General features: G+C 38.0%; 1 protein-coding gene across 2 annotated transcripts in view; it reads left to right on the top strand.

The window, feature by feature from the left end:
• The window catches only part of LOC103139848 (stAR-related lipid transfer protein 13), a 57,937-nt gene that overhangs the window by 485 nt on the left and 35,888 nt on the right, over positions 1–21,564 (top strand). Inside the window, exons 2-5 of one of the 2 annotated variants that reach the window (XM_007554704.2) lie at positions 1,112–2,116; positions 5,576–5,704; positions 10,556–10,732; positions 13,647–13,677. In XM_007554704.2, the coding sequence (XP_007554766.2) occupies positions 1,268–2,116; positions 5,576–5,704; positions 10,556–10,732; positions 13,647–13,677 (1,186 nt within the window). In that variant the 5' untranslated portion in view covers positions 1,112–1,267. Of the gene's footprint in view, positions 1–1,111; positions 2,117–5,575; positions 5,705–9,134; positions 9,477–10,555; positions 10,733–13,646; positions 13,678–21,564 lie in introns of those variants that run through there. The other variant, XM_007554708.2, reaches the window with a different exon arrangement.

Here is a 21,564-nt window from a genome sequence, read left to right on the forward strand (position 1 = left end):
AAAATGTCTGACAGCCTGGGTTGGGAAAACCAGTGTTTATGCCAATGGGCATTTAATCTGATAGATCACATTCAATCTGCAAAATGTATAAGAAATTATATATTTTTTTGCCTGAGCTATTCCGTGCATCTTACCATTAAACAGTTTTTGCATGCTCACAGATTTCTCCTGCTTTTGCTTTTTTGTTGCACTAAAATGTTTCAGATCGTCAAACAAATTTCAACATCACAAAGATAACTAGAGCAAAAACAGAATTTCAATGTGAAAATATATCTGCATTCCTTCTTAAATAATTTATTAACTGTTTTGGTTCATTTTCAGCACACAAAATTACTACCAAACCTGTAGTCCTGGAGGAAAATGACTGGTCAAATCCAAGCCTGGACTAAATGTAAAACTTTTAGCATGACCCTATTCAGACCATTTGTCCTTGAAAACTCTTCAGTGTGGTTAAATTAAATCAATTGCGCTGAGAAGAGGGGGCCAAAATTCCTCTGCAATGGTGTAAAAGACTCATAGTTTGATAGGAGTTGTTACAGCCAAGGGAGGCACCAGCAGTTATAAAGTTTAGGTGCATTTGTTTTTTCATATAGAGCCAAGTTGGTTTGGATAGCTTTCTCTTTTAATAAATAAAACCAACTAAAAGATATTATCTGGGAACCTAATTGTTAGGGAGCTACGGCTGGATCAATAAATCATCATAAGCTCAATTTAATGACTAGCAACTAGTTGTTTTTTTTTGCCATCTCTGTACACTCAGAGTTGTTAAAGGTCAAAGTGTTTCCATACTGCCAGTCATTTTGAAATGCAGTTACAAAAAGGCTGGGGAAAAATGTGTTATTCATTGATGCTGCTTAATTTTACTGTGTTGGAATTTGTTGCGAATAGGTCAGAGGTTATTCACAAACGCCAGCCTCAGAATCCAATATGGCTGCCTTGCACCCAAGAGTTGTAGCAGAAGTTTCAGTCTTCACTTTCTTCTCTTTGCAAATCCAGATTTCTGTGACTGAAACACATGCCTACTGCATATTATTCATAGTTTGCACATGTGAAAACGTGTGAGCGTGAGCGAGTTTGTCCAAAACTCAGTCTTTTATTCTTCTCTGTGCAGGAAACCCAAAGCATTTGGGGATTACAAATGCGGTCCACACCAAGCTGTTGGCATAAGTTCAGCAGCTTCGCTTGATTCCATTCGTCGGACTGCTTTAATAACGCGACGTCATGGTGACAGCAGGACTTGCAGTTGCCGAGGAGGAGATCGGCAGTGATGGATGCACCGCCTGATCAAGAGCAGTCTAACAGGCATATTTACCCGCAGGCTGTGGATGTCTTTCTAAGTGAAGTCCAAGGGCAAGTTTCCCCCCCTCCCCAATTCAACAGCCAACTGAGAGCCATGTCTGGACCTGCTTCTCTCTTTGATGCCACGCTGGATCCTGTGGCCAGCCACGTTAAACACTGGAAGGATCTGAAGATCGACAGCACGTCTGGCCTCAGTGAGAGTGATTACACGCCTTCCGGATCTGCTCTAGAGGACATAGAGGTGACATACACTGACGGTGGAGATGCTGCTCGGAGTGGTCCTCTATTTTTAGAACGGAATGTGAAACAGAGAGGAGCTGCAGCACCTGAGCAGCAGGAAGAGCGCCCCGCGGTGACGCCCCATCCTGCTGAGATCCCTTCTGCCTTTTCACCACTCCTGGACACGTCCTGTGACAACCATCTGTTTGAGTGCGTGAACTCGTCAGAGGACACCTCACCGGACGTGCTTCGAATAGTAAAACATAAGCCAAGTGCGATTGTTTTCTGCGATTATGAAGGCAGCCATGCCGCTGTTGGGAAGGAGAGTTCTGACGGCAGGGAGTCCTCCTCTTCCTCCTCCGCTTCCAAAGAAGAGGGTGAAGATGAAGATGCTGATGTTGATGAATTCCCTGAAACTTTGCAGTACAAGGAGTTTCTGGTCAGTCGCCATCGTAGGAGTTTGAACAAAAACAGAAAGTTTCTGAGGAAGAGGCCAGAGGTTCTGCCTCATGGCCCTGCAGCTGACCGGCCAAAGACCTCCAACAGCAAAACGAGACCCGAGTGTGCAGGTGGCAAGGAGGAAGAGGATACACGGCAGGTAAATGAAAACAGCTGGTATTTTTCTTGACCTCAGTATTTCATTGTATACCTAAACTTTGAGCTTTTGTCAAATTACTGCCACAAGCATTATATTGTGATTTTAGGTTATAAACCAAGAAAAATAAGTGGATAATTTTGCCAGTACAGAGTTTTTGAAAACTTTCCTCGACAAGGTTTTTGTGGTATGTGTCCAACCAGCTTTGCTGATCTAGATACTGACATTTTTATTGGTTCTTCCCTTCATAAAGTCAGTCTTCTGTCAAATTGAATGAGCACTTCTGTGCACATTAACTTTTTTAAGGCTGCATTTAACTCTTTCCATCCTTCATCACCTCTTGTCAGCTCCCATTTCCTGTCTAAGAAAAACATCTTCTCAGCCTGATGCTGCCACCACCTTATTTAAAGAGGCAATGGGTAGTTTTACTTCAAAAATTGTATTTTGCTTGGGGGCCAAACATTCACTTTTGTTTTCAGAAACAGAGGACCTTCTCTCACCTGTTTGTTGTGTCGGTGAGTGGCTTATCGGAGGTTTTAAACTAATATCCACACTTTACAGAATTAATTTATATATAAAATAAAGTATGTTTTATTTTCCTTCCACAGATATGCTATACGTTGCGATAGTCTGTTTGCGACACAAAAGTTCCAACAAAATACATTGAAGGTTCAGTTCTGGCTGTAAGGCAACAAAATGTAATTAAAAGTTCAGGCATGTTCATGTTTTTCATGTCACTTGTTGTTGGTCATTCTTCTTTACTGTATCAATCACTAAATGATAAAGTTCAATCTCGTCGTGAACCACCGTGAACACGAACTATGCACAATCTTAACCTCTCTTGTAATACATTTTGTACCACTAGAGGGCAGCGAAGTCGAACATTTCCAGATAATTTAAAATGACCTCATTCCTGCTTAGGATCAAGACTTTCTGCATAATAATGAGGGATCTTTGTACATAATGACCTCAGTTAAAATACTGTTAAAATGTGATAAATTAACTAGTAAAATGTCCTGATTTAGACTGTATGCTGTAAATAATATTGAAATATAAACATTGCAACATTAACAGGCTTTAACTACATTGTTTTTGTAAATAAATTTCTGATTTCTGCGAAGATTATTTCAGACAAAAACAACATTTTCCCTTTTTCTTTTAGTGTAGTAAATCTACAGTTAGTATTCTTTAGAGAAAAGTGAAGATGTCCAATTAGGAGTTATTCTATCTCAGAAATACTGCCTGTAATAAATTCCTTTCATATTTTCCTCTTGCACTGCCTGGCATCTGTTATAACCCTGCATGCACTGCACCAGCAGTCATTCTTTAAGCGAATGTGTCCCTAACTTTGTTCTCACACCTGTCAGATTGCTCCCACCCCAACCCCCAGTCTCTGGCACGCTCCCATAACGGTCCTCTTGCACTCTGCTCCCTCCTCTCTTCCTGAAATGAAAGGATTATCTCTGCCTGCACCTCCGTTGTGATGATGTTTCCACAGTTTGGCTGAACAATCCCTTGCTGGAGGACTTGCAGAAAATCCTGTTTATACACCTGCTTAAAAGTTTAAGGTTTGCAGTTGTTGTTCCAGTTACTAAGGCATTTAGACTCTTCTGGTTTTCCTACATCTCTGAGAAATAATAAATAAATCTACTTTTTTTTTACAAGGTCTGACACTAAAAAGCATTTACTCCCATCACAAATGGTCCAAGACTAAGACCTTTTATGCAAAACCTTCTGGGTGGGTCTGCTGTGAGACCTGGAGTTTAACCGGTAAATTACGAAAAAGTTAATTCAGTAACTGGTAACTGAGCAAATATTCATTAGAAAGATCTTTTTTGATATAGATGTCTAACTTTTACAACCACTTATTTGTCTTTTTGACTTGTTTTTTACTAGTCAAATGATTTGTAAAAACAAATCGTCAGCTTGCTTTTAGTCATAGACTTAATTTTTTTATTGAGTCTATGACTAAAAGACTCAAAAGTATATATACTCTGTAGTATATATACTACAGAGTATATATACAGAAATATATACTCTGTAGAGTATATATTTCCTATATACTCTACAGAGTATATAGGAAATATACTCTGTAGAGTATATTTCCTATACTCTACAGAGTATAGGAAATAAAAAAATAATGCATTCTGGTGTAAAATGCCAAAGAACATTCAATCTTTAGGCTAATCAGAGATAATTTAATGCAGCAAAAAGGCTGAAATGTTTAATATTTGACTGTAAGACTTATCCCTAATCTAATAAACAGGGAAACATAAAAGGTTCACCGGATACTAAATGAACCTTCACCTTCATCAGCAGATGAAGAGAGGTTCATCCCTCTGCTTAGCTTTTTCATTGGAAATTCACTTGAAAACAGCCAACACTACACATCGTAGTAGTTATTTATAACAGCGTTTGTTTCCTTTGTATGAGTCCAATAATGAATTACTGCTTTAAGCATCGATGAATTAAAGGCCCTCTGCCCCTGTGGACGCTCTGGACAGAATCTTATTAACATTTCATGAACTTAGAGAGCAACACTGCTGCGTCTGTGTGTGTCTATGTGTGCTGCAGTGCATTAGCACATTTATGTGTCAGTGACTTTCAGCATGTGTACATGCTGGCAGTCATTCTTGTAACTGAAAAGCCTCCAGTGGCTCAGTTCCCCCACCTCGCCCTGGATCTGTCCCCCCACAGTGAGGGTAAAAATAGCACCCTGCTGTGCACAGACAGCCCTCTGTGCTCCTGTGCTGCGTAGGAATCTGGGGGATGTGGGGGCCGCAACACACAGGAAATGGTTTTACTGCCAAAGCAGTTACTGCAGATATTTTTTAAGCTGGTCGACATGATAGTTTTGGGACTGGAGAAAAGGGTGTGTTTGTGAGCGTGAGTGGGTAGATGAGTGGGTGGGTTGTGTTGTGAGGGCATGCCTGTGAGTATGCATGTAACTGTGTGAGTGAGGGGGCTGTTTTTGGACTGCAGTTCCTTCAAAGGGTCTTTATATGCTGCTATCAGCCTATGGGACTCTGGGATTGGCAATGGAGCTCAGAAACAAAGCAGTTTGTTCATTTCCTGGAAGGCCAGCGAACAAGCATCTCAGTCAGACTCAATTACCACCAGTTACTGACAAAGTACAGAAATGATTTAGACCTTTGCATAACTTTAGCATGGGCACATCCGGCATCTCACATTGTGTATATTAATGCTTACAACCTGTAGGCCTATGCTTTGGTTTTATTCTTATTCTGCACATTCTGTTGTCCTCACAGAATCTCTATTGATTTGCATCACAAGTCAGACTGAAGAACGGATCATTGAGGGAATGAAGGTTGGAATGGCTGAATGAGGAAGAGAAGGGTTGAGCTTTAGGTTCATCTAAAGAGCTGCACATGAATTGTCTGCTACCTTGAGCTGTACTTACCTTCATTTCCACTTATTTTGGTTTTTGTCTTGTGTGCTCAGCAGTGTGACTCCATGATCCTGCTGATGAAGAAATTGGATCACCTCAGCGAGGGAATGCAAAACATCCAAAACTCTAATTCCTGCCACACAAATGATGTTCGAGTCAAGGCGGAGCAGCAGGGCACCAAGGTAAGCCTGATTTAGATTTGCAGCACATGTGATTGATGAATAGCTTCATGAATATAGATGGTGTTGTCTCAGGCTCATCTGAGCAAAAACAACAAGGTTATGAATAGAACTGTAATACATTTTGAAAGCGCTCTATGCTAACTTTAAATAACACAAACACTATCCTTTTCTTTCATTTCAGGCTTGCGCCTTATTCGATTTATTAGACTCTTGGTTTTAGCTACCAAGCTATTTATTTGGATAATTAGAATTTTGCTCAGACTGGATATTCATATCTTCCAGGGTGGAGAGATAAAACAGCAAGAAACCTCAGTGAGTTTGAAAGACAGAGGTTTGGTGCACAAATTTGAATTAATTAAGGATTTTGTCTTATCAATACAGGTTAAAAATAAATACACTCTAAATACACACTGTGTCTAAATACACATTCATTTGTGTTTAGGTAAATCTCCCTTAGTGATCTGCAGAGACGCCAGAATCACTTCTTTCGCCTTCAGCATGCCCCTGGTAGTCTGGCAGTCCAGTCTGATTTACAGAACCGGTACAGTGTTCTGACATGGACCTGACATTTAGGCACAATATGCAAATGTTCAGAGTTTTGCAGGTCAGGGCTTTGGGGAGGCTTTTCCAGAAGCTTAATGTTGGTCTGGTTTATCCCTTTCTGAAACACCCTGGATGTCTGGATGCATGTTTGTGATCATTTTCCCGCTGGAACACCCCATTAGGCCCACATTCCAGTCATCTAGCTGCATGTTCAAAATTGTTCCAGATCATCCTGATAAATTTATTTTCATAAAGGGTGACAGTTTGGGTCTTTCTCCAAGTCTTACCAAAGAGGGCAACCAAATTAATGACTGGTATTTATTACTGATTCTTGAGATCTGCAATTGTTTAACAATGGATCTAGCTGACTTTTCCAACTTGTGTCAATTTAGATTTTTCTTTCCTGCAGTATATCTCAAGTCATTAAGAGATTTTTAGGTCACTGAGGAGAAATTACCAAATGAAGACAATAACAGTCTTTAATAAGGATTTCTGAGGCTTGAGGTTTTTTAAATTTAAACCAATCTTAGAACCTTCAGCATCACTTATTAAAAAAATTATGCTGAACATAAAGAAAGCTTTTTATCATTTTTAATTTGCTGATCATAGAAACACTGCAAAACAAAACAAAACAAACCCCCAACCATATGCATCAAATAGTTCAATATTTTATAATTATTTAATCACCCTGGAAAGGAGAACATCCAAAATGGAGATGGCATCCATGCTCATGATGACTGTGCATTAATTTTTCACTAGAACAGTAAATTATAATCCGATTGGATTTCCATGCCGTTCATGTGGTAAAATAACTGCTTCCACAGAAACAACAGATGTCAAATCATTCCTTGCTGGAGCTTTAAAGGCGTAGCAAACATATTTTGTGGACCAAAAGATCACAGTGACCCTTCTGCTGTTCTTTTCCTACATGACATTCCAGATGCTTCATTATCCTTACTGAGTGTAAATGAGTAAACCTCAAATAGCTTTCAAACCATGTAGAAGTTAAGGAATGCTCATAAAACTGTTGAAATTGCACCACAACAATCCCATTTAAACTGTTTTGCTTGTTAGAGACACAGCGGTGCAACGAATTATGTTGACACATTTAGCAGTTTGCCTCATTGTCTGCTAATTCAGTGCAGAAGTGCAACGTTAATGAACATCGTGACATGTATGAGTGGACACGAAGAAGTGGGATTATAGCTTGTTGCAGAACATATTTAGAAAATATATAGAAATTAGTTTTTCTAATTTCAAGATGTTGCATAACAGACTTTTAAATTCTGCCAAAGTTTCCTTCAGGCATCAGTCTGTTTATTTATGTATTTATTTTTTGCTGTGCAAGCAGAGACCTGCATGATCTTTGCAAACTGTTCACCGGAATAACTCAAAACTATTTACATGCAACCTCATTGTCTGGGAAACGAATAAGTGATCAGTCTAATGTCAAAACCGTCAAAATAACCTGTGGGTTGTGGAACTCACCGCAGTACATGTAAATTTACCAAAGGTGGAGTTTGCACAATCTTCAGCTAAAATATCAAATTGTCAGTAAATAAAATCCAGTGCATTCATTCGCCTTCAGGAAGAGCATCATTTGTAAACAGTATGCACCTGTGTGTAATTTAATAATTAAAATGTGGAGAGTACCAACAATCTGCAAACCTACCAAGACATGACAAGCATTAATCAGGGAAGCAGCCAAATATCCACTGGCAACTCTGTGGAAGCTGCAGTGATCCACAACTCAGGTGGAAGAATCTGCTGGTAGAATAACTATTAGTTATTCACACTAAATGTTTTTGATCTATTTGGAAGTGGCAAAAAGATATATATCGTCAAAAGCAAACCATAAGAAATGTCTTATGCACCCAGTGGTATCAACTGAAGCCAGAGCTTGACACACAGAAGTGAATCTGGTTTGTGAAAAACTTGACCTCTTCAGTGTTTATGGTAAACATCTTAGCTGTCAGAAGGGGCAAAAACTGACAATGTCAGCAGAAGAGGTAATCAATGTCAGGTGACAGGATTGTAATGCTTTGACCGTTTTAAAAACAATGTTGTCAGTTTCAGTGCATCCGGAAGAAAATGGATCGTATTAAAATTCTTTTTAGAAAACAAGACGCAGAAAAGAACCTGGCCTCAGGTCGTACTGGACCTTCTGAGATGGTGATCCCTGACATTCACTGCGAGGGTCAAGTGGTAAAAAAAAAAAAAATTAACAGAAGCCAATATAAACATTTTAAAGAGTCCCAGCCAGAGTCCAGACATGAACCATGTCTAAAATCCACTGCTGAGACTAAACGAGTCAAGACAAATTTGATTTTCCAACCTTAACGTGATTATTGCAGGACTAAATGCTCCAAAAACTTGTCCGCATTATAAGATTGACTTTTCATGGTGAAAACATTCAGCTATTGATAGCAAAAAATGCTTTGGATAATTTAGGAAACAACTTTCTGTCATTTCATATCTAATGCACCATTTGGGGCTTTTGCAGGGATCATTTGTTGTAACTGAAAAGATCAATAGGTTAAATGACTCTTAATGTTTTAAAAAGCAGGCATGAATAAAAATATCAGGTTCAAAATGCCACGTGAAACATCCAAAAAGAGAAATTAAAATGAGAAAAATTCATCTCTATTTTTTTATTTTTGCCATAGTGGAGCACCATGTTGCTGACTCATCTCCAGCCACACAATGGGAGCTTTAGCAGCAGCATTGTTCATCACCATGATGGAAATCCTTTGTAAGATCATGAAGGGAATTTTCTGAAAACAGAATCGTTGTGTGCCAAAACAAGCAGAACATAATCTCTTTGTGAGTATTTGTGAAATAGACCCTCTTCTACAGAAATGAAAGTCATTCCTTCCTCTCCATCAGTTACTCATGCATCTTATCAGCTCGGTGTTTGACTGGAAGGGGCAAGCGGGAAGCACATCAGTGGGTATTCCCACTGAAGTGGGCAGTAGCGGCAGAACCTGAGTGGAGTGGGTCAGGCTGGATTGGACTTTCCACTGTTGTCAATGAGCTGAGCTCAGGCAGCGGAAGGAGAGCCAAGATTAGGGTGGGACTTTTTTTCAGAATGTGAGAAGGAACGATAAATTGTCAGCAAGGTCTTAAATCTTGAATCGCTTCACATCGTCACCAGCTTCACAGGTTACTGGACAGAAACCAGAGAAACAGACCTGCTGATGAGACGGGCAGCATGAAGACACAGGGAGCGGTAAGAGACACATGTTTAGTCTGCTGCTGAATGGGATGAGCTAGAGATCTTTATGGTTTTACACATGAAGGTTACCTGAATTAAAACATAATAAATATTTTTGTTGCTTACTGCTGGTACGCACTGAAAATGCAGGAGACTTGCTAAGTTTTGCAGAATTTACCCTTACACTGATTAACATAATAAGCATTTAAAAGTTGATAGAAGTCATGTTGTTCTGGTGATTCTCAAATAAAATAAAACTTTAGTAACAATTATTGTGGGCTGCACAGTTGAATAGTTGGTACCTGGTTTCCTCACTAATTATTATTAGCTCTATGATGAAGAAATTACAATGTCAACAGTAAAAATCAAACATGATCTTGAGCAAAAATACCCCAAACTGTATCATCTATGCTAAAAATGTGACCTATAGCTGTAAAAATGTATTAGTTTATAAACTCGAGGAACACCACTGACAACTTTAAACTCTATTTACTGACAATGATCCTCCAAGAGATATGATTTAAACCAGAGATGTGGAGACTATATAAGAAGTGCAGTTTTAGTTTTAAGGGATGGGTGTCATAGAATAGTATTATATAAATGAAAGCGTGCAAAGCATGCTCTATTATTAATGTGTTTTTCAAAGTTAAGTTGCTCTTGGGTGTAACATCAAAACCTTTAAATTACAACAAAAGAATAAAAAAAAATAAAAAAAACTTAAAAAAAAATAAAACTGTCTGATTTCCCACCAGAAAATCTAATATATAATCTGACAAAATTAGCAAACAATTTCCCATAGACATTGAAAGATTACAAAATTTGCATAAAGAGTTGAGCGTGGTAACACCACTGACAGCTGACCAAAACTGTGAACATTCTAGTTATGATTTTTAATATATGATATGAAATATTATGAGAGGTTTGGTCAGAAATAGAACTCGGATCAATAAAGAGAACAACATTGTTTGGTATCCACATATAAACCACATGCTTTTGTTTTCATCCGGGTGGCCAAAATCTTATTTGGGTGTAGTGGATGTAAATTTTTTTATTTCCTTTTCTTAGCTTGTCTTTCTCTCTCTCCTTTCCTCCAGGGTGCCCAGACTGTGTTCAGGATGACCGTCCGAACAGGCCCGGATCAAGGAGCCCACAAATCTCCAGACAAACCTGAGCCGCTGACCAGATGCCGCTCACGACCCTTGACCCGCAGCAGGCCACTGACCCGCTCCTCCCTCACGTCTCCTACGCATCTCCAAGCTCGTCATGCCCGGGTGAGACACTCCGGTTGCACCAGTGAGAAACTTAAAAAAAAAAAAAAGCAGCCCATTTTTAACTGCTCTGATTTAGAGTTTCTGATGCAAGTCGGTTACCGTCTGGAGCAGCGTCTCCCATGAGAACGCCGCTGAGGCCCGTTTTGCTTTGCTCTTTCATACTGACATCAGGTCTGTGACTCCTCTCAGACTTTTGATTGCATTACAGACTCATGAAGCACTTTGAAGCTGACCTCGCACACAGGAGCTTCACAGACAGATATAAGCTGATCAGTCACTCAGCTGAGTCAAATCTGATTTCTGAGTAAAACCTTTAGCCTGTTTTGGGTAAAAACAGTCACTACAGGTCCAGTGTTTCATAAGGAAAGAGATGAAGTGAACGTCTGTGGTTTGCTTTTGAGCACACTGTGACATATCACCCTCTGTCCTCATCTGTGAGTCACCTTGTTTTAGCTGACATCTTACACAAAGGCTTTTGCTGAAAAAAAAAAAAATCTGTTATGTTTTGATATTCTCTCTGTCCCTTTGTTACATCATGTTCCCCCTCTGCCTGAAACTCAGTCAAGGTTTATTCTGCCCCTGCTGTTTTATAAATAAGATGAGTGTAAAGCGGTGAGACAGATCTGCTCCGCGCAGCAGAATTTACAAGGTCACTTTCTGCCCAGTCAGCACAGTCACAACTGTGCTACAACAGTCAGACAGATAAGGGAGAATAAAAAGAAATGTCTTCTTTAAGCCAACATGTAATTTTTCTTGATGTTTTACAAAGAACACCACTCGTATGATTTTGAAAATGTAATAATCGCAGAACTATTTGGATTGAAAGCGTATTGTTGACAGCCAGAGTGAAGAAATAAAACATTTTAAAGAGATTAAACCTCTGAATTTCAAGAGCGCCACTTGGTTAAGGGCTTAGTTTTCTAAATGGCTAATATTTAAAGGTAGAGAACCTAAAAGGAAGCCGATCATTTTGCTTGTTTGCTATGTCAAACCTTTGTTTTTGTGGTTTTGAAACTAATGAAAGGAAGGATATAAACTGATCTGGGACATTTTCTGACACACACATGTCAATTTATACCCACAGGAAGAAAAACCTTTAAAACCTGCTTTGATAACTGAGAATTTTAATACATTTCTATAATACAATCATAATTTACAGCGGTTAAAACAGTTATTTTTGTCAAATCAGGAGTCAATACATTTCATAATTTATTGGAGTGGACTGGTCAACACAGGCGATGGAACCTGAATAAATAATTCATCTATTTATTATTTTATTTCCTTCTTTATGCCTTTTTATTTGTTTTGTTTGTAGTTCTTAAAAATACTGAACTACCAAGGAAATAAAATTAAAATGCAGTGATGAAGAGCGTTTGAAATGAACGCAGGAATGAATGTAAAGTTGAAGGATTTTTCAGAACAAAAATAAAAATGGTTAATTTTCTGCAGAAAATAAATTATGCATCTGTAAATGTGTGCAAAGTGCACAATGTGTGTTTTTTTTTTTTAAACTGAAATGCATCAAATGATTCAATATCTACATGTTATTGAAAACATTGCCCCATAGCACAGGACTGCCAACAGTTGGTTTCGTGCGACTTTTTCCATATCATGCCAGTTATGCCACAGTGGTATTCAACTGAAAGCTTTTCAATACTTCAGAGCATTAAAGAGGCTTTATGGGTGTTAGCTGGTGTTGTTCAAATTGGTTGCCCAAAAAGAAGCATTAGTTCAAAGCTCATGTTGCAATGTTCAGTAGTTACCCAATCTGATGAGGTCAACAGCAAGGTACAATTTGATCATTTATTTATTTTATTACTCAATAAAAACACAATATTTATGCATAATCTTTTCTGGCTTAAATTCCCACCAGCTCGCTTGTCCTTTGTGTAGAGTGTCTCCAAATCTCACGAAACATTCTCTTTAACTTGAAACCCATTATGATCATTATATATGAATGAACCCCGTTGCAGGATACTGTCGTTTGTGCTCAGCTTATGTTTTACTGAGCAGGTAGGCAGGCAGAGGGACAAGCAGGGGGCGCTCAATTTGATGCAGGGGTGGGTTTATTTTCCCCCTAACTGTGACTGATAAAGCACAGCTGTGCAAACGAACTCTCCCTCCCTCCCTCCTCCTTAAACACACAGACATACACACACCTACACATTTAAATAAATGTAACGTTTGAGTATCAGTATGACTTTTAGGCATCTTATTTCCCTAAAAGCACATTTCTGAAACTGTGTCTTGGAACAAATAGATTTTTTTTTAGCCTCAGTCGTAATGCTCCTTCACTAGTTCACACTCAGACAAAATGCAGACAGAAGGTGGACAATTAAGTTCAGCTTTAGCAGCGGCCATTCAACAAAAGGTAGCAACAAAACAGGTTGCTAGAGATGACCTGCTGAAAACAGAACCACATTCATCATATCATACTTTATGAGTTGATAGCAGACTTTAACTGTTATATCCTCTTCTGTCCATCTTTATATTTAACCTTTAATGTGATATTTTGTTTTTGCATCTTCATCTCTCACTCTAAAGAGAGGACACAGGTAGATTCAGTCACTTGTAAAAGTCTTTTCCCATTTTCTCAGCTCTAACATTATATTTTAGGATTTAAGCCAATCCATGAAAGGAATGTAGCCGCATTAATTAACTAAAGGAAACAACAACTAGTCCACATATTTCTCCACTTAGGAAATGAGTTTACAAAGAAATGTAATTTTCTCAGCATTGCTACTGTTGCAGTCTGAGCGGACCGATGAAAACGGGGCACCATCTTTTTGGCCAATGTCGCGTTTACATTCCCAAAAGCTTTGGAGGAAATTCACCCTCTACTTGTATATTTTGCTGCTTCTATTTCTGTACTTATCTGCATTTCTGTCTCCTTCTCTCTTCTTTGTCATGCTAGGTTGCTGCAAAGATGACCAGCGGATCAGCAGGTAGGATGATGAGAGTGGGGACTCGTACTTTTTTTTCTGCCGGGGAGAGTTTGCATCCTGCATCCTTTTTCTTGGACTTTGTTTCCCATTTAAGGATAAAACAGGACTTGTGGGAATTTCTCCTCTTGCGTTTCAAACCTCAGTCACCACAGCATGCAGTGCAAACACACACTTTGTCCTACAAACAGACACACACATATTTTTGGAGCAATAACTACTGCTGACAGCAGAAATCACACACCATTTATAATGCCGTGTAAAATTATTCACCAACCTTGCACTTTTTCACACTTTGTCATGTTACACCCACACAATGTGTTGCATTTTTGCTAAAACTTCATGTGACAAACCAACATAATACTTGATAGAGTGGCTTCTTGCTGCTGTGACAGCTCCAAGTTTTTTGGAGTATGGAGATGGAAAGGAAAGATTTGCTCATTTTTCTTTGCAAGATAACCAAAGCTGTCTAAACTCTTTTCCTGTTGCTGATTCTCAATTGGTTTGATAAACCAAAGGTGTCAAACTCCACGTGTGTCTCTGCCCCGACTAGAAAGAAGCAGAGAGCTCCTATAGAGTCACCAGGAAGTTTTTATCTGCTTCCACGATTAATTACTCTGCTCAGATTAGGTTAAAGGTCAGGTTTAGGTAGATTTACTTTTCAATTACATGATTTAGAATAACCAGAATGACACTCAATTACTTCCTCAAAGTTTGGATCACAACTTCACAACGTAGTTTTTTTTTTCTATTTCTTAAAAAATATTGAAAGCCATGTATCTTCTTCCTTCCATTTCACAATTATATATCACTCCGTATTAGTATATAACATAAAATCCCAGTAAAATTTGTAGCTGTAATGTGAAAAACTGTCAAAAATTCAAGGGCTTTGCACAAATTTGCAAGGCATTACACTATAATCTTGTCATGTTACAACATCTGGAAGTAAAAATTGATTGATTTATATTGAACTTAAATGTTCTTGTTTCAATTCTGGGTCTGATATTCTGTTCTTGTTTCAATTCTTGTTTCAAATGTTCTTGTTTCAATTCTGGGTCTGATGCAGAGTTCTTAAAATGATGAATGAGCCCTAACCTCATCTGTACCTCTTATCTTCGGAACATGTTCCCCTTTGATTGGCACAAACAGATGTCATGGCTGCTGTAGCTAAGTGGATCCCAGGGAGTTGATTTCGGTCACATTCGCTGCGTTTAAGGTTTGTTTACTTTGCTGTGTTTTTCTGAGTGTGCTTGTAGTTGTGTTGGGTCCTCTCCAATGCCACCAGTCAGGGTTAACATTACGAGCACAGATAGTCCATGAAGGAGAGCTTCATACTGGGTAATGAGGCCCAGGAGGCTTCGGCCAGGTCAGAGGTGACGCTGGACAGGCTGGGCAGGGTGAACATGTTGTGTGTTTGGGTAGTTGTAAGACTAACATTTCATACAAACACAGCGATGCTGAAGGAGAAGTGGGGATTCTACCAGCCATTCAGACTTTCAGACTTTAGATTTGCTTTTTTTCTCTTCAAGTGTTTATTTGTCCTCTGATGCCAGGAAACACTTCGGTGCTCTGACAGAAATCCTTCGTAATCAATCAGTGTGCTGTCGGCCTGTGTGGTCTGGTTCTTTGTTGCCAAGCGGCGGGGATATGATATGGTCGTATCTCGCCTCACATAGCTGACATTCACTCCGCTCTGCGTCGGATAAACAGGGAATTCCTCCAGGGAATTTAATAGAACTACCGGCGTTCACACTGTGACCTCTGCTGTGTGGCTGACTGCAGATTATTGAAATTAGCCCAGCACGCATCTTTGATGTGTTTATTTACTTTGACAGTTTTATTGGATATCCGTAGACATGTCTGGGAGGACATTTGTGGTGTCATGGTATGTGGCTCATGTCATATCTGCCCTCAAGCCCCCGAGAACACAGGTAGCTGAGCTCCCATCTGATTTTTCTGGAAAATTAATTTGCTGCATCTGTAGAGGTTTTCTGGGTAAATGCCTTAAACTACGAGATTATGTTTATCGTGTCAGCAGTGTCTTGTTATAGTTGATCATTGTGGAAATGTATATATTTTTTGGCCTTTTGGACCCATAATCAAAACGTGCCCAGCTTGATATAACTTTGTCACAAGTCATTTGATGTTTTATCTATAATAATAGAGCTTTATTATATTGTTTATTATATTATTAGAATAAAGTTATATTATTTTATTGTATAATAATTAAATTATATTCTACTATTATGTAATAGAGTACAATTTTATTGTATAATATAATAAGTTCTATTATCATTTTGTTTAATAAAAGAACCTTGTTCTATTATTATACATAATATAACCTTCTATATCTCAAGGAACAATTCATTTCAAACACATTTGAAATTAAACTTACTAGGTGTTAATCATATATTTCTACTCAAATCTATGTGTAAAAGTCATTATTAAGAACATCTTTAATAATCCGTATGTGTAGCCATTTTAGCTAAAGTAGGAATAATGGTTGCTTGATTAAATAAAACAAATGTGATCATGTATGTTATTGTTTCAGATTTATTTGAAAGTCATGGACAAATCAAATGTATTTCAGCCTATCATATCTCTGCAGCCAGTAGGGCCTCATACTGCATAATTTCTGTACAAGACTAATTTTTAGGAGGGCAAAAAAATCACAAACAACAACAACAAAAAAAGTAAAACAAAAAAAAAAAACCCAACATGCTAAAAATTATTGTATCAAATCAAGCAACCACCAAAGGGAGATCCAAAAAATGTCAATGGAGAAGAAAATTATACATATAGCCCAACTACTTTATTATACTATTGTAGAAAACCTAAAAATCATGATTATGTTGACTCAGCTAGTGAAGACTTCTTATTCTGATGTTCTAAGCAGGACGTTCAGTGACGGTGCTGCCTCAGCATTGTGATGACATCTTGCTGTTCATTGTGCTTCATTACCACAAGCCAGTTAGACACGACACTAAAACCACCGATAAGAACAACTGAACAAAATCAATGCTTTCATCTTCTGCAGGACTTTGGGTGGCCTTCACGTTGGCCATAGTTGTTGCGCGTACCACCCACCTCAGCATTACTGCTGACGAAGCACATGCCTCCATGGTGATGGCTCTCCCTGAAGGCAGTGGCCTCACCCAGCAAGACAGTGTAACCTTACCACACTGTAAAAAACTGTTCAAAGAATGTACTAAAGTTTCACGTTTCAGTTTGATTCAGCACCAGAGCCTTTTAGCTGATGATTGTGGCAGAAAGTTGTGGCCCTGACTATTGCTGGCTGAAGTTTGGGCTACTGTATAAACATTATAAATGAGGGATGTCATAATTAGGATTGTTTTATTTCTGGTCTCCATTACTGAACTAACTGAATTAAAAATAAGCATTTGCCAATGGCGAATATTAACTAGAGGTGGGGCGATATTTTATGACACAAGAAAAACAGTAACATATTTCTCATCTGAGAGAAGATCATCCAGTGCTGTTCAGTTGCTGGGAGCATGCGACTTGCCCCAGTTAAGTTAGTATAAGTAACAATTATCTAACCAGATATGGAGGAGAGTGAGTTTAGCTTGGAACTCTGTGGTATTTATATCTGACTCTTATTTTGAAGTTGGAAAAGGGATTATCTCCTGCTTTGCACAGTCTAGTGTGTCTGCAAACTTCTTGTAGCAAACAGAAAAGGGATAACACTTTTAAATTGTTAGTATAGGCCGAAAAAAGATGCAGTGAAGCAGTGGCAAACAATAAGCGCCCTGGGAATATCGAAACTAGCGAGCGGTTACTGTCATGGTGCTAAAGTTGGTGTTGCAGCGTGTATGCACTACACTAGAGTTTTTAGCATTACCTGTCTGTTGTTTGACCACCCAAGAATTGGACTTGAGTGAGAACTTCCATGTGTGGAAATATGAAAGCTGGACTGGACACTGTTCACAGATTCTATAAAACACAGTTTTTGATCTAATAAAACAAAAAAACAAAACATTATTCATGAGAAAAAATTGTGATTCTTTGTCCCATCCCTACCACTATTGAATGAACTTGCGTCTTGCTCTTGATGATGATGATTATATGCAGCTTAGTTTGCTAGGCTAATCCCAACATTCATTCTCTGTGTTTTGATATTACTTTTTGATAATTTAGCTCATATATTTTACAGTGATTGCAGTTGATTATGTGAACGAAACATATAGAAGTTATTCTCTGGCTTCATTAGTGAAAAGTTTTGCTTCAAATGTTGTAAATTTCCATGACTTGTGTTTTAGCGACCATTAGATGCAGTACGACAGGGAAGTACAACAGCCAGTACATCTCTTTCCAATAATCCAATTAGTAATAAGCAATTAGAAGTAAATATAATGCTTTACTGGATGGAAAACTGGTAGAGGCTGCTTCTGGAGTGAATGTTTACCTTCCTGCAGCAGAATGACCCTACAAATATGTTGAGGTTCTTGGTTATAATGCTAAAACGTTCATGTAGTATGAACACTTTTGCAATACATTCTTAAATATGTATGGAATAAAATAGATCATTGCTGTTAAAATAGTGACTTTTTAAAGTAGCATTTGATGCACCATGTGCACATTAAGTTAAATTATGTTCAATAAATAGTTTGAGGTGAGAATACTTGTCAGGCTTCATCATTTTTACCCATTGCAGTATTTATTTATTTTATTTCTAATACTGTGGTCTAGATGAATGAATTCTTAGTGTTTGGGATCACCAGATGTGTATATTGCATATCTATTCAGGCATTCAGAAATGCAGAATACATCATCCTGTGGCTGTTTTATAAAAATATCTCAGAAAACTGAAGCTATTTTAGAGCAACTGATGAGCTTCATCTGACCTTGGTCTGAACAAACACACACTGACACACATTCTCCACATTTTCCAGGATTATTAAAAAAACATACAGTGTAATCCATCAGAATTTTCACATTATTGGAAAGTGCTCAAAGGGGCTTTGAGTAATCTGAGAGTATGATCAGTCAGTGTTTTTATGCTGCTGCTTGCATGTCTGGAATATGTTTTTATTGTCAGACTGGAAAGACTGTTGCTCTGCAGGTGCTGTAAACTTTTGACACATTCTTGAAGGGAAATTGAGGAAAATGGTCTAGGGGCATTGGCACTAATACTTAATTTCATTTGCTCCTTTAACGAGATTAAATCAATATTCATCCTTATCACATTATAGTTGGAATCTGTGCCCGAAGCACATCTGAGCACAGGATATTTTCTACCAGAAAGAAGATCCCTCTGCGAATAACATATAGTTAACTCAAAATGTTATGACTGTGGCTTATGCATAAGTTGCAAGCTGTGTAGATATATTGATTGATTCTTTGTGAGCAAAATGCTGTAAAACTTGATGGCTTGAGCTTTCTTCCTTCATGTCTGCCTTTTCATTTCTCTGCAGCCTTTCTGCCCTCTGCTGTTTCCTCTGATCATTTTAGCACCACAACAATACTTTTTATTTCCATGTTTGCAGTGATTTTACACGTACGGGCCTCAATCTTTTATATTTTTTGTAAATCCGTGTGCTGTGTAAAGCATACGGGCAACTTTGAAAAGATTCAACTGATAACCCATACAGTACATTTAAATTGCTTTTATTTTGTAACTTTACTTTTCACGCTACATTTTTCTGAAGCATCGATTTTAATATTACTTCTACAGTAAATACCTACATATGACTTGGACCTCTTGTGATTTAGAAATACATCCGTACATTAATTGGAATAAATTGTTAAAGTTGAAAGAAAATAATTTCTCAACATCTAATATGATGATGATGATGATGATGATGTTCTGGGGATGTACCACCAGGAGGAAACCCAGAGGAAGACCCAGGACAACCTGGAGGGACTATGTTTCCTGGCTGGCCTGGGAACGCCTCAGGATTCCCCCAGGAGTCTTAGATAGACTAAAATAACTTAGATCTGGACTCTCATGAGAAAAGCAAAAACAGTAGCTGCCTTTTTTCCTTTTAAATACCATTTAACGATGACCTGCTAACTGTTTTTTAGATTGGCATCGGGAGATTATCTACAGCTCTAAGTTGAATTTTATTTCATTTCGTCAATCAGCAACCCTCACAGAATCAATCATATGCAGCTTAAATTATCCAAACTTGATTGCACTTGAAGCACTAAATTTTGTGGTAGTCTGGATTAAATTGAATTACTCACAGAATGAGTTTTAAATTAAATAATGAGTAAGTAAATTATAAAGGCATTATTTTTAGGCATGACTGTAAAACTTAATGACCAAGACATGAATATTTACCTCCATATGATCACTTCACATTCATCAGTCATTTTAAATCCCAAATTAACCAGGTTTTTAGGTTAATTTGAACCTTTTGCTATTCATAAGCCTTGAAATGTAAATGTAGCCTCTTTTTTTTATAATCTTGAACAACAAGTTGATATTTTGACTTGTTAAGAAAATGGATGTTTTCTTGAGGGTCTGGAGCCCTTAACCAGTGAATTTTACATCCACCTCCAGATGTAAAATTTACCTAAATTTGGACCCAATGCATGCATTGTATATAATAATAATTTGCATTTAAGGAGTATTTTAGGTTGTTAAAATAATTGTTTTTTTCACCTGAGGATTGAAAGGTAATTAGGTTATTTTCAGCTCGATGAGTGTTAGTTGCTGAGAATCATCCTGGTTAAAAAGCTATGAAAAAACTTCACCATGCAGCTAACAAGTCCATAAAAAAATGAGTCGCTCAGCAATAAGGCACTCCTATCCACATGTAATCTCCACTCCCTTGACCTGCAGGGTTTCCTTTACACCCATTAGCCATTATTTGCTCTTCTTTTTCCACCTCTTTCCATACCATAGTGTGCACCCTGCAGTGAAATGCACTGTGTTTCTGGAAATGTTGCCCTTTTTACGTTTAAAAGGATGATCACCCTTCTGTCTGTTTTTTGTCATTGTTTTTGTTTTTTTGGCAAATTTAAATGTTTCCGATCATCATAACAGATTTTAACTTTAGACTGTGGTAACAAAGTAAGTGCAAAATGTAGTTTTTAGATGATGATTCCATTAGTTGAGAAAAATAACAATCCAAGCATATGTAGTTTTGTGTAAATAGTAATTGCACACTTACTACAGTATTAATTAACCAGAAGTAATTAACTTATACTAGCTATGCACAACCTGGTTACTACATACCTCTAGAATCAGGGATTCACCCAAACAGAACCTGTCAGACAATAAGGAGCAGGTTACAAAATCTAAAAAAAAAAAAAAACATGTCAAAACCGAATATAAATAAATGTACGAACAGGTCAGGAAAAAACAGACCTGACATTTATGTGTTTGGAAAAGTTTACAAGGTAATTTTTAATCCTTTAGGACTAATTGTACAAAAAAACAAACAAACAAGAAAAAACATGGGTCTATGGTGAATTGCCTCAGGATTACTAAAGTAGGCTGACCTACCAAAGTTACTCCAGAGTGCACTAACAACTCATCAAGGAGGCCACAACAAAGCAACATCTAAAGCACTGCTTGCAGTGATTGTAATTCATTAATAAGAAACAAACTGATTTGTCTCAGAGCCTTATTTCACATTTGCCAAAAGGAAAATATCTGATCATCTGTGTGTGATTTTAAGCTCAAGTACAATTGTGTCATGCAAGAAGACAAAATTCAAAAGACACCAGCAAGTTCACAGCAACAGCTTTCTTCTGTTGTTGGAAATATTGACAGAAGGACTTTCGCTGACTGGGTAGCAAGTCAGTTTGTGGATTGGACTAAATTTGCACTTGACCCATTTTTACCTCGGCCAACTTCTCTGTAGGAACCACAAATACATTCCTCACTGCCCAGTGCAGAAATATTGACACACACATGCT

Source organism: Poecilia formosa, unplaced genomic scaffold, assembly GCF_000485575.1.
Source record: "Poecilia formosa unplaced genomic scaffold, Poecilia_formosa-5.1.2 Scaffold3, whole genome shotgun sequence".
In the NCBI taxonomy this organism is placed as follows: domain Eukaryota; kingdom Metazoa; phylum Chordata; class Actinopteri; order Cyprinodontiformes; family Poeciliidae; genus Poecilia; species Poecilia formosa.